General features: G+C 44.2%; 1 protein-coding gene across 3 annotated transcripts in view; it reads left to right on the top strand.

The window, feature by feature from the left end:
- The window catches only part of TTC29 (tetratricopeptide repeat domain 29), a 191,586-nt gene that overhangs the window by 125,243 nt on the left and 51,839 nt on the right, over window positions 1-14,504 (top strand). For all 3 annotated transcript variants that reach the window (XM_084757523.1, XM_084757524.1, XM_084757525.1), the window contains exon 10: window positions 2,784-3,012. In XM_084757523.1, the coding sequence (XP_084613649.1) occupies window positions 2,784-3,012 (229 nt within the window). The remainder of the gene's footprint in view (window positions 1-2,783; window positions 3,013-14,504) is intronic.

Raw genomic sequence — 14,504 nt, 5'->3', positions numbered from 1 at the left:
CTATGATGTCACTGAGCTTTTACTCTGGAATTGGGAGTTTTCAGAGCCTTGCTTGGGGTTGTCTTCTCATGAATGGATTAATGCAACTATAATCAACTACACAATCTCAAGCTTATACTTAAGATGGTCAGAGGTGATTTCTAGAATCATTAGAAATTTATAATAGAGATGACTTGAAAACAAAGATGAGCTGTAGAAAGTTGTATAGAGTTTTAGAAGAGGTTATATTTACGTAGTGTTTTTTTAGGATTAAGAACCTGGAAATACAATAAGCATTAAGGAAAAATCATTCCCAAAAGGTATGTTTTTCAAAAAAGTGATAACATCTGAAAATGAATATTGCATTTACTTGGCAGTATTTTAGAGGAACTTCCATTGGTAGTAGTTTATCATAGTTGTTTGCTTATCCAAAAATGGGATATAAGGCACAGTTTGAATGAAAGGGAAGGCAATTACCTAATGACACTTCTAGGGAGAAAAGCACTTGGGTTAAATAAGGCCCAATCACCATGCAAGCATTCCTATTTCCTCTAAAAGCAAGCCACCTGCCACCTGCCACCTGCCCTACCTCTTGCTGCTGGCTGTCACCGGCTGCCATATAACCTCACCCATAGTGGTTGCCCCATGACTGAGCAAATGAACGCATGCCTTTATTTTAACATATGACTTTAAATAATCCTGGAAGCTTAAATATATAGCCCTTGAGCTTCCAAATTCAAACTCTCAACTGAAATCAATAAACAGCTTAAAGCTCAGAAATATAACAGGAGCAATTAGACACTTCATTTTATGTTTCTTTTTTTTAAGGATATCTTGCTCCAATTGTGTGTGTGTGTGTGTGTGTGTGTGTGTGTGTGTGTGTGTGTAACTTGTCCTATCTCATTGGTATCTATGAAGGTAATACGTATTTTCATCATCTTTAATATCTGTCATGGTTCTCAATCATATATAATTGGAACACAGATGCCACCTTTAATATGGTTTTAATCAAATCTTTTCTCATTATAAATACCATTTTATGACAATATAAAAGAATGAATTGCTTACAGCAACAAATAATTATTACCTATACAGCATGAAGGGGCTTTGCATCAATCTGAACAGGGAGTCCACATAGACTGCCCTGAAGGACGCAGGCCGCTCAGTGTTGTTACCTGCGTTGCATGTGAGAGCAGCCACTCCTTGCCTTGCAGAGGCCTCCTTAGTCAGTCAGTGTGGGCAGTCGTCAGACAGCTCCATGGCAGAGGGCTGTGGAGCCCAAGCTGCTTCCATCTGGGCTGGGGTGTGGCCTGAGGATGTGTTCGTGGTGGGTTTAATTCTTGTTTCCTTCCCAGGGTATGGGAATATGGCTTAAATTTGTACTGCAAAACAGTCTTCTTCCCTGTAAAGTTTCTTTTGAAAGGCACGGTCAGCCTACGTGAGTGTTCACATGTAGGAGGGCACTTCTGTGTGAGTACACACGCATGTCAGAGGCCGGAGGTTGAAGTCCTACATCTTTCTTAGTTCCTCTCAGTTTATATCCTGGGGTAAAGTTTCTGTCTGGACCCAGAGCTTGACGATCAGGTTAGTCCAGCTAACCAGCCTTTTCTGCAGACCCCTGCCTCACCTCTACGATCCTGGGATGCTGCAGGCTGTGCCTTTTGTCTGGAGGCAGGAAGCTCAGTCACCAGTCCATTGAGCCATGTTCCCAGACCCACTGTTTATTTGGTTCTATACATGTGCACTGCTAATATTCCTCCCTTATATCACTGCTTTGTGTTTGTGTGTGGAGCCTTAAAGAGCTTTCTAATGTTTCCCTAAGCACAGAGCAGGCGGGTATGAGCAGCAGTCTCCTGCTGTGCCATAGAACTGTAGACCAGAGCTGATGGGTAGCTAGGCCTGGACATCACACACAGCTCTGGAAGCACAAACTTGGGAGGGAGACGGAGAGAAAGAGATAGGAACCCCCAAAGGGCTTTAAGTCTGTGAGAAATGGTTTTGTCAAGAGTCTCCACAAGTACAGGTCAACCTTAGAAGCCATTTTCTCCTTTAAGGAAAAGCCTGTGTGCGATTTTTTGGGAGGTTTCTAGGAGATAGATGTTGCACTCCTGTTGTCCTCAGAGGTGACGTGTGACAGCTAATGACAAATATGAAGCACTTGCTACTGGCCTTGACGCTTCTGTGTGCGAGGCAAATGCTGTTGTTTGAACAAGAACTTTCAGAGTAGGTAAGAGGGCCACAAAGGAAAAAAATGTTAAATTTCTAAAATTTGAAATGTTACAATGGACTTAGCAAAGGCAGAGGTACTTAGACAATCCTGTTGCTGTTGTAGTTGTTTTTGTTGTCGTCATTTGACAATCACATATTTAAATTTTAGATTCTCCCATGTTTTCGGCTAAACAATGGCAGGTGCATCTAAGAAAGAGACGTGACCAACAGCAGCAGAGACATGCGGTCATCAACTACAGCCACTGGCTTTGCATCAAATGCCCTCTTGCTACAAATAAAAACAAAAGGCAGTCCAATCTGTCTCATCGAATAACTGCAATGCTATAATTAGTAAAACTGTGCTGAAATCTATGGCAACTGGTTCACTTTCCTCCTGCTCCCGTGCCCTTCACGTGTCTCAGCTGCACATGAGCTTTCTGACTAAATTCACTTCAAGACTTGCCGTACCATCGAGCGATCACTGCTCAAAGAGGGCAGCTCTTTCTCTTCAAAAATGGGTGTGTGAGATGAATGAATCTGTGAAGTGGGTGAGGTGAAAAAAAACATTTTAAGCGGTTTTTATTCTCTCTCGCTAGGGGAAGTACAGCAAGGCTACCGAGTACTTCCAACAAGCTTTCAGCGTCACGGTGGAGCTCATGACAACAGCCCTGATGGATGAGACCAAAGTCCACTACGGGATAGCGAGAGCTCACCAGATGATGCTGACCATGAATGGCTACATTGAGTCTGCAGACGTGAACAGCCTCAGCTGCCTGCTGTCCTGGAAGGAGAGCAGGACCCACACCGAATATGACCCGGTTCTGGGTAAGGCTTCAGTTTCCTGAGATGTTTCGGGTTGGCTACCATCTTTCGTGGTTAAGGCGTTTGCTGGGAAGGTTCATTCACACGGTGGTGACCTGAATATGCTTGGTAGCTTTGGGTTGGTTCACTAGGTACCGTTTGGAGGTCGAGTGTACTCTTTGTGCCGTATCATACCAGCAACGTTTAAGAGAAACAAGAAACCGTGGGAGTGATCTGCCCTACCAACCCGTTATTCACTGTTTTCAAAGTGTCACTTCCCAGTAATCTTGGAGGAGACGCTATGCACAAAACTGTTGTAAGGAATAATTTACACCATGGAATAGGCAAGTGAAAGCAGCTTATAGCTTTTAATAATATCCATACAGAATGGCATATGGATGAGAATTAGAGGCACGTTAGTACGCATGATGAACTCTAACAGTAGTTAATACTTTTATTATCTTGAATTTGGATAGTTGGAAAACATTTTATAGCAGTGTCTCTTCATAATGCTTTTTCCTGTGAGTAATTAAATTCTTTTAGTATGAACAGCTAGGGTGAGTGTAAGGGTCCGCTCTGAAGGTGAGCCTCAGTAGATTCTAAGGGCAAAACTCAAGTCACCAGGCATAGTAGCAAGCGCTTTTAGCCACTGAGCCATGTTGCCCACCCCGAATACCAAGATTTCTAGTGTAAGACGTTTCTAACTATTTGGAAAAGTATTAAGATTTAAAATCTCAAGTGGGATCATAGCTCAGAATCCATAAGGTGTCTCCCAGTTAGATCATTTAAAGGAGGCAAGGCTCTGTTTCCACTGCAAAATAAAACAGTAAATGGAGCACAAAGTGCTAATGCTGCAGCCTCGTGAAATAAGGGGAAGTTTTATTCCAAGCTCATGCACAATAAGAAGATGGGGTATAGAAGGACCCAGAGGGTCCAGGAACCCCACAGAAGACCATCAAGGCTGGCAGATCTGCACAAACTGCTGTACCAACCGAGGACAATGCATGCAGTGAACCTAGACCCCCTGTTCAGATCTAGCCAATGGACAGCGCATTCTCCACAGTGGTGGGAAGAGTGGGGACTGACTCTGACCTGAACTCTGCTGCCCACGATTTGACCACTTCCCTTTGGTGGGGAGGCCCAGTGGCACTCAGAGGAAGGGGAAGCTGACTGCCTGGATGAGACCTGATAGTCTGTGGTCATATGGTGGAGGAGGAGGCCCCTTCTGTCAGAGGGCAGGGAAATAGGGAGAAAGAGGGGGAGAGGTTAGGAACGAGAAGATACAAGTGAGGGGATAAGAACTGGGATGTAATCTGAATAAATTACTAAAATAAATAAATAAAAATGTAATCACAGTAATAGAAATAAAACCAGATCACTGTGGTGGTTTCACTAAGCATGGCCCGCACAGGCTCATATGTTTGAATTCCTAGTCACTGTTTGAAAGGATTAGAAGGATTAGGAGGAGTGGCCTTCTTGGAGGAAGTGTGTCATTGGGAGGTGATCTGTGAGGTTTCAAAAGCCCATGCCACTGTACTTGCCTGAGGAATAGGATGTAACTCTCAACTGCTTCTCCAGGGTCCATGGGTGCTGCCATGTTCCTGCCTACCCCATTATGACGGTAACGGACTAGCCCTCTAAAACTATAAGCGAACCCCCAACTAAATATTTTCTTTTATAAGAAAAAAAAAGATGACAAAATCTCAAAACACACAGCTGAGTGAAGTTCCGAATCCTCAGCTGCCCCCAAAATATCCATAGGTAATTATTAGTTGGCTGCAGGTAGACGTTGGCTCATTGTCACATGCCTGACAGTTCATCCCACAGCTCGGAGTTACCCACATCTGAGACATTTTGTGTTTTCTGCACAGAATGTCAGGAACTGAGCGGGAGGTGCAGGGGGGCGGGGGAGGAAGGGTGATGACTCCTGTTAGCCAGCTTACACTGATAAAGCTGCAGAGGACAAGTGAGCAGCTCAGGACATCTCAGGTTTGTCTTGAATAAGCTCTCACCATCCCAATGGTACTGTGAAGAAAAAAAAATTCTCCGGGGGGGGGGGGGGACTGTCTTCTGATGAGCTGCAGGTCTGTCTGACAGCACCTTGTTTTCAGCTCTTGAAAAACCTCTTGCTTTGGTTCTTCCGCACCTCTTACATGATTAGCGCTTTAGTTTTTTAAGAGGTTATATTTTTTTCCTTAAGGACTCGGGAGCAGGAGCAAACCATGCACTTGCGCAGTGTGGTTCAGACACTAAGGCTCATGGTCTGTATCAGGGGAGGATGTGGCCTTTCTCAGAGCGCTGTAGAAATCACATGCATCGCTGCTCCATCTCGTACGGCTCAGAGCTCTGTGCGGGGATCAGCTACATCCCGGGAGAAGTAAAAATTAACAATCGTTCAGACAAGTATGAATAAGACTGAGCCCTCATTCTGTTGACACATGTCACATTGTAAAGGGCCACTTTTCTTCTTGGAGATAAAACTGATAGGGAATTATTAAGCATGCGTGCTTGTTTGCATATGTGTATTTTTAGTTCAAAGTACACTAAAGTCTGCCTTAAAAATGCTTTGAGAATATTCCCCACTTTTACTATGTTTAAACTTCTCATTGACACCTGAACTGCCCTTCGGCTCCATCTGTGTAAGGGGCCTAGGTCCAGTGCATGCATGGTCCTTGGTTGGTGCTTCACTCCTCACAAGCCCCTCTGGGCCCTGGTTAGTTGGCTCTGTTGGTCTTCTTACAGAGCACCTGTTCCCTCCAGGTACTTTTCTCCTTCCCCCACTTTCCCACAAGGCTTCCTGTGCTTTGCTCAATGTTTGGCTGTGCATCTCAGCACCTGTTTCTAGGCACTGCTGCTGGGTGGTTTAATTAATTAATTAATTAATTTGAAAACAAGCAAACAAAACCCCTTCCTGGCTCTTCACTGGGTTCTGGTTAAAGGCCTCTTTCTGACCCTGTTCTTTCCTGACTGCTCCGCTGCCCACACCCCACCCCAGCCCTGGCCACACAGCACTTCCAGGTGATGCCAGGTTCTTGGATGGGGAAGCTGGAAGCCCCTCCCACTTGGCTACACCCTCTTCTCTGACCTCAATAAATGCCGTTAATTTCTCTCCAAGCCGTTTCATTTAATTTTTCCCACCATGACCATTTTTAATCACCTTACTTTGCTCAGTTAAGAACATGAGTCTCTCAAACATACATCTCAATTTCTCAATATTTGCTACGAAGGAAGATGTGATGTTTGACACCTATGGGGTCCCAAGTAAGTATTTGAATCAAATGGAATCCGAGATGAGTCCGTAGGCCCAACCACAGGCTAGTTGGCACTAAGGACTTTTTAACCCCATGTTCAAAGCTTCCTTGGGGAGCCTACAACTCCACACTGTTTGGATTACCATCCAATTATCACATGAATGAAGGACGATGCTCACCAAACAGGATGTTGACAAAATGAAATCGTACAAAAATACTATTTGGATATCTGAGCAGCTTTTTAAGTTTTCGACTTTTGCCTTCCTTGTAGGAAGAGGCATCTTTAATCTTGCTATTGAGGGTCCCGTGTATTCAGAAAAGAAAAAAAACAACAGATCAAAGGCCTGAAAGATACATTATGAAAGCTGTGCAGTTATTGGCACCTTGGAGACTTCCATCCTCCAAACAGATCATTAGCTCAAAGAACTGCCAATATTCTTTTAAGCAGAGAACAGGACCCCCTGCGGGAATTGAGTGTGAGAGCACTGAGGTCCCCAGATGAATTGGAATGGTGACTCACCAGCAAAACACTCTCATCTCTGTGGCTCTCACAGGGAGCACGGCAAGAAGAGGCACCTTCGGATTCTTCTAATACTGGGAGATGGTCGGGATGATTCATACAGTCTGCCCTCCCCTTCCGACACTAAGAGTTTCCTGAGTCTAAAAACTGAGGGTCAAAAAAAAATCAAGTTTAGTAGACCTCAGTAAAATTATTCCCTCCTGAAGCAACTCCAATTGTTGGGCTCTGGAAGGCTCAAAGGCCTATGAACTTCTACTGAATTCTCCAGAATACCAACCACTCCTCACGCCTAGGGTATCTTCACAGTCAAGGAAATGTTTGCTTTCTTAAGGGGAAAAGTAAAACATATCGCAACTGCAGACACCGCAGCATAGAAACGAAAGCTCTCCTCATTCAACACCACAGCAGGCTTGACCTCGGCACGCAGTTACAGCCACTTAAATGCCAACACCGTGAGTGACATCACTGCTGAGAATTGGGTCAGGGACAGGATTTCTACACACTCTCTCGCTGAGGCCAAATGTAAATGACATCGGAGAAATAAGATGCTAACTCAGATGAGCACTGCGAGGCGTGATGGAAGGGAAGGTCTACATGGATGGGAAAATCACCATCATGGCTTCAAGACTCGTGCAGTGCTCTTCAAGAAAAGCAAGCAACGTCATGGCTTGGCCTCGCAGCTCTCACCTCATGCCGGCTTCAAGTTGCACCCAGAGTTTAGTATCAAGGCATTTTCTACTGTACATTTTGCTTGTGTTTCTCATGAACTTACCTCACCCGTTCAAGGAATATACAAAGGTCACATTCATAACTAAGCCCTCATATTCTACTGTGATTGGATACTTTTTATAGCTTAATAACCATAAATATGAAGAGACAATCATGGAATTATCCAACAGGCTAACAAGCAGGCTTTAAAGGGAAAATTTATATTTAAATTGTTCTTTGACAATATTCTGAATATTGTCACTTCACTATCTCTGAATTTCCACCCAGTTGCCTTTACATCATCTATTCCTGGCAAGTCTCTTCTCCCTTTAGTATTTTGTTGTTTTGTTTTGTTTTGTTTTAACTCACTGAGTCTAACCAGGGCCATCTCTATGAGGAGGGATTCAGAGGCCACACTGGAGTTCGTTGGACATATCCGTGGCTAACTAACTGCAAAGGATGACTTCCTCTCTCCTCCAGAGCTCATCGGTAACCAGTAGATCAGGAGGGAGAGGCAGGACCTTCCCAGGCTCTGGGGAGTCCATGTGACTGTGGACAGGCCATGGCAGGCAGCCAAGGCTCCTGTTGCTTGTGTCATGCCAGAAGCCAGCATTTCACAGCCCTTCTTCCTTCTTTCTTGTTCCTAAAAATTCTTCCTGCCCCCTCTTCTGCGGTCTTCCCTAAACCATTGAGGGAGTGGTCTAAATGTCTTGTTTAAGGCTAAGCAGTCAAGGGTTACCTGCTCTCAGCACCCTGAGCATTCAGGCAGCTCTGTGTTCACCACCATTCATTACAAAGAGAAGCATCTCTGGTTAGGGCTGAGATTAACACTTGTATGTGGGTATAAACACAGATTAGAAGGCAGTTTGGTGCCATGACAAACTAAAGATGGTAATGAACAGTCACAGTCTCCCCACTAGAGCGGAAGCCCTCATCAAGCGTGAGTTTTTGTTTTGTTTTATCTCTCTGCATTTACATTATCAAACAACGATCCCCTACTAGGGGCAAGCCTCTTACCTACGCAAAGAGCACCTGGTTACTCCTGTAACAGTCATAGAGTTATTGCCTCGGGAGGCATGCCTTGCCTAACAGGATGATATACAGGTGAGTGAAACTGTTGGTTCCTTTCCTCCTCACAGCATTGATAGCACCTTTCAGCACCATGAGGGCTAGTCAGCATTGGGGAAGCTTCCAGTTCAGTCCCGGCTTGACCTCTCGGTCTTGTAGTCAAGGTGTGTGGTTCCTTCAGCGATTGGGGTCTTATCATCTAGTCCTGGTGAACAGCTAAGAGTAGCAGGCTTTGTTGGGAGGTGATCTCTCGGACTCCCCTTACCAGTGCTCACAAGGAGGTATCCTACACCTGGCCCTGGGGCTTTAATAACACAAGGTTTCTAGAAGGCATACAGGATCTTGATCACTACTTCCTGCATAGGTTTCCATATAGCTTAGCCCCCTCTGACTCCGGAAGCCCTTTTCTCTGGCTTCCAGGACTGCAGCAGTCAGAGTATCAGTGAGAGACGTGCAGCAGCCATCTCTGTGCAGGAAAATCTGCAAAGTGTGTGTCTATAGTCTGTCGGTCAGCCTGTGATTTTTTTTTAAGGTAGAGACTCTTAAAGTGCTGTGTTATGGGCTGGAGAGATGGCTCAGAGGTTAAGAGCACTGTCTGTTCTTCTAAAGGTCATGAGTTCAATTCCCAGCAGCCACATGGTGGCTTACAACCATCTATAATGAGATCTGGTGCCCTCTTCTGGCATGCAGGCACACATGTATAAATAAATAACATGTGTGTACTGTATAAATAAATAAATAAATCTTTTTTAAAATGCTGTGTTATATGCCCATTTCTAGTCACAGCAAACAAGATGGTTGAGACAAACGGGATGAAAGCATTAAAATGCATCCTTATGTGCTCCATGCACATGCAAAAGAGGAAAACTAGCATCAGGCATGAGTTGCCTTCTGCAACTTATATGAAACAAGCAATAATGCCAAAAGGAGAAATGTCTGAAAAGGAAAAAACACTACTCAATTGCAGCCAAAATCTAAAAGAAAACAGAAGAATTCGTGTGTGGATTTTCACTTTCCTCATTCAAATACACATCCCCAGCCTCCATCTATTTTCCACAACACAAGTAACAAGTTACTTCCTAAAGAAGAAAGCATCTCCTCAGAAGCTAAAACTCACTTCTTTGGAAAATACCAATGTGACTCTAGCTCCCATGAGTTGAGAGGCTTTTCTCCCCCACTCCGAGAATCTCCTTCTCTGTTGCTGCCTTGGCTCAATAAAAGAGAATTCTTGATTGCTCAGACAAAAACTATCCTTCTTTTAGATTCCACTCACAGAGCCTGGTAGCTGGCAGTGTGCAGGCTTCACTTTCCAGAGCACACTGGGTGTACTTCTCCCACGCAAAGTGTAGTCACACTGGGTGTACTTCTCCCACGCAAAGTGTAGTCACACTGGGTGTACTTCTCCCACGCAAAGTGTAGTCACACTGGGTGTACCTCTCCCACGCAAAGTGTAGTCACACTGGGTGTACCTCTCCCACGCAAAGTGTAGTCACACTGGGTGTACCTCTCCCACGCAAAGTGTAGTCACGCTGGGTGTACCTATCCTATGAAAAGTGTAGCTAGGCCTCTCTGCTCTGGTTTTGTTTTTCTTGCGTCTTTATTGGTGACGTGAGAAGCTTACGGGCAGTCCTTTGGTTGTTTAAGCCATGTAAAGCCAAGGTTAACACCAGAGCCGTGTCAGCGTTTGACTGTCACCAGGTCATATTTGTTTCATTGCCAGAGAAGTGTTTCTCCCGCCATCCAGCTACGTCTCTAACTTGTGGCCATGGATAAGACGTACTAGGAATTGTAGCTAAATCCTTCTACCTGTGGCAGAATTTGGGTCTCCTACGTATAAGTCACCCCTCCTTGGTAAAGCTCTGTTAGGATAATTCTGTTACTGTCTCATTTCAAAATTTCTGCTGGACAAAAGAAGCGACCCACCATTGGTGCCTAGCTTCTGATTCTTTCTAAACATAACCTGGTTCCAGAATTCACTTTTCTTTAAATTTTTTTTTTGTTCTAAGATCCTTGTGATTTTTAACTTAGTTTTTAATCTTTACAATATTTATTATTTTTAAAACATAATAAATATAATTAGTCATCCCTCCCCCTGGGACATGAATTTTTATTTCTTAATTTTTGACATTTGCTATAAAGCCGTCACTTCTTCCTTTCTTTTCCTCCCTCTAAAGCCTCACACACACACACACCCTCTTTGCTCTCATTCAAATTTGTGGCCTTTTTTCATTAACTGTTGGTACGTTCATTTGTGGCATATATGTGCATGTGCGCGCGCGCGAGTGTGTGTGTGTGTGTGTGTGTGTGTGTGTGTTCCTAGATACATAAATACAACCTTCTCGTCTGTATAATGTTATTTGTGTGCATGTTTTCAGGACTGACCATTTGGCATACTTTTCTCCAGGGGAGGACTATTTTATCTCTAGGATGAAAGTGGATGTTGTATAACTTGGATTCTTTGGCATAATTATTAGGAAACTAGATTTTTTTTTTAATGGCAATCTCTCATGACACTGGCTTGAATGTCAACCGATGGATGATGACAGCTTCTGGGGCTGAGGACAGTGTAAGCCATATGGGAAACACTGGCCCAGAGTCTACCGAGAAGAAACGCATCTGCATCTTGTCCTTTTAGCTCCACTCTGCCCTGAGCTGTGTCACTGCTTCCGAGCTGCATCTCGGAGTCACTGTCAACATACGTGAACGTACTTCCTTCCTGAACTCTCAGAAGTACTGTGGCAGTGTCGTCAGATCCTTCAGGGTTGGTTATGACTGGATAGCAAGAATAATCCCGAGAAACGGAGATGTCCAAGTGGCTGGATTAGCTGCCCCTCCATCCGAATTCATGCACCTTCACCCAAGGCTTCACGCTTAATTTTATGTGATGAAACATGAACATAGTATGTTCCTTGGTAATTTGATTGGCAGGAAGTGGAGAGAAAAACATTACAAGCACTGCTTTTTAATAATTGATAATTACTTACATGGATCCACTAAGTTTAGGCACACAATTATATGACTAATTATGTTGAAAATCCAAGTGGATGCTTAAACAGATGACCATGCCCTGAGGCCCTTTCCATTGTTTCTGCTGTCTCATTTAACCATGCAAATGTTATTAAGCATTCCTGGCTAAAAATCCTCAAGCCCAGGCAAGTGTAATTGCATAGATAATTATGCATAATTTTGTCACTTTCTATATCTAACACGGATCAGATTTTTTTTTTTTTAGTCTTAGCTTTCTACTGAGTAGCCTCCTCCGAGAAATGAAATTTATGAAATATAAGGTAAGGCAATCTTCAAGATTACTTTTTTTTACTCTTCTGCAAACCTTTTTGAAGAAAGAAAAGATAATGCTCTCTACAGAAATTAAATATACCTGTGAATGAAAACCTACATTCATGAATAAATCAAATTGAAGAGATAGCTCAACAATTAGATAGAATTATGATTATGCTTAAGGGAACCTAAGCTTGCATGTGCATATGTATATGTATACAGACTGAGCAGCAGAGATACCAGAGAGGCCTCCCAAATAAAAAGACGGGTAACAAATCTTTCAGGTCTGCACGTATCAAATCCAAGTTTATATAGCATAAGAAGTCCACAGGAAAGGGTTTGTAACAATGGATATAATTTGGTGGGTTAATTTGTTGTCATGGGAAATAGTAAGACAGCTTTACAGTGGGGAGCCCTGCCTGGTGCCACACCTCTAGGGTTGGGTTCTGCGCAGCTGTACATCGCTGCCCCTAGCTCCTACATACAGTCAGATAGTGAGCATGCACTTCAGCTTCCACCTATGTTTGTAAAGTTGGGAATCTTTTATTTTCAGTGTTTTAATATATTTTATTAATTTATTCATATTACATCTCAATTATTATCCCATCCCTTGTATCTTCCCACTCCTCCCTCCCTCCCATTTTCCCCTTACTCCTCTCCCCTATGACTGTGACTGAGGGGGACCTCTTCCCCCTGCATATGCTCATAGGGTATCAAGATGTGCATGGAGGCACATTTAGGTGCCAGCAGGTGGCCTCCAGAAATAGTGGCAAGTACCATAAAGGAAGAGGGTGGGGAGAGCCCAAGAAGAGAGATCCCAGCGGTGCAGGGGACTGTTCCAGACAGAAACTTCCAAGAAGCACCCAACCCCACCCCCCAGCCCCAGCAGACACTGCAAAGGAAAAAGCAAGGTCTTCTGGGGAGGGGGTATCCAGGGAAGACTAGGTCACTCACGGAACAGCAAGATGACCAACGTAGCTTGAGCAAGTCCAGGAAGGAACAGGGGAAGAGGAAACAAGCAGAGGTGAGAAAGGCTGTGACGGTTGGCTTTTCAACCATCACTTCAGCTGCCCTGCAAAGACCAGTCATGACTAGAACACGGAACCGAACCAAAACTTGGGCAAGCACAGCATTGCCACCTGTGACGCAACCTCCTACCCCCTGCTGCATGCTCTCCTAGCTAGGCTTTCTGCTTCAAGTAGGAGATCCTTACAAGGAAGAAAGCAAACAGCAGATGTACCTGTTCGTGAGCCAGGACACCCCGTTTGCATTTTCTGTTATTCACAGGTGGTTTTTTTTTTTTTTAAAGATACCTGTGGAAAGTTAAACTCCACATTGGCGTCTCAACATGGAATCCAAGCGTCACGACGCTGGTGTGGAGTTACCATGAGTGTGCCAGGGCTCTCGGAATTCACGGATACAGGCCTCTAATGCTGGGACCTTTCAGTTCCTTTCAGTTCAAGCTTGATTTTGTATATAAGAATTGATCTTACGTTTCTTTAATCTTTTGGTATTTTTGCTGATTGTGGAGTTAGCTTTTCCTCCTGACTGAATGCCACTTCACTAAAGTATATAAACCCATGTGGTGGGTTTTTAAATTATTTTTAGTGATTTATCTGTTTTACATGCAATGGTGTTTTGCCTACATGTGTGTCTGTGTGAGGGTACCGAATCACCTGGAGCTGGGTTACAGACAGTTGTGAGCTGCAGTGCAGGTGCTAAGAACTGAACCCAGGTCCTCTGGGAGAGCAGCCAGTGTGCTCTTAACTGCTGAACCCTCTCTCCAGCCCACCCCCACCACCATGTACTGGTTTTTTAAAAACAAAGTATTCTCATCCTCAAACTCATTCTGCCTGTTAGTGTACACTGTTCTTTGCATCTGGGTGACATCTGTACAACGTGTTTCCCTTACAGGCACAGCATTTCTTAGCAGATTGGTTCTCAGGGATGTAGTTGTTGCTCACATGGGAGATGTGGCAAGGCCTTCTGGTCAGGAGCTTTGTCCTCACACACACCTGCCTTAGATGCTCTGGTTCTTCATCTGTTTCATACTCAGGATCAACCTGATTGTGGTTCACGGTTTCGTCAACACTCACCATCTCTGGTCCAACCCCGCTTCACCACTTCTCGTGTCCCGATTCACCTAAAACGATCTACTTTTTTCTACCCTGTTTTACCTCCCTAACAAGCTGTTCTATCTACATTGGCTATAGCTAAATGTGACCCATTTGCCACTCCGCGCTTTCAAGCAGTAAACAACACACCCTTGCCAGTAGCCTGGGTGCCACTGCTTTTTCACTGTGCTTTATACTCCACTGTGGTACCAGAAGGATTTTCTTGACTTGACATTCACTCCCTTTAGATGCATTCTGGACACAATAGGCTCAATAGTTTCTTGAGGAAATGATTTTCCAAATACTGCTGATTTGCGCAGGAAGATTTTCTCTGGTTAGTTGTAAGATGAAGCCTAGGGAGCCCCACAGAGAAACCACAGTAGAGCTGGTGATATGGCTCAGCGGCTTCCGGTGCTTGTTGCCAAACCTGACTTCCTGAGTTCAATCCCTGGCACCCATGGGTTTAAAGGCCACTTCTGAGAGTTGTCCTCTAATCTCCACATGTGTGCTACAACACACATATGCGCACACACACACAAAGACACATACATGTGCATGCATGCACACACACATGCT

This window comes from Acomys minous, assembly GCF_964271855.1.
Source record: "Acomys minous genome assembly, chromosome: 14".
Lineage (NCBI taxonomy): Eukaryota > Metazoa > Chordata > Mammalia > Rodentia > Muridae > Acomys > Acomys minous.
This window is presented reverse-complemented; position numbering and strand designations above follow the sequence as displayed.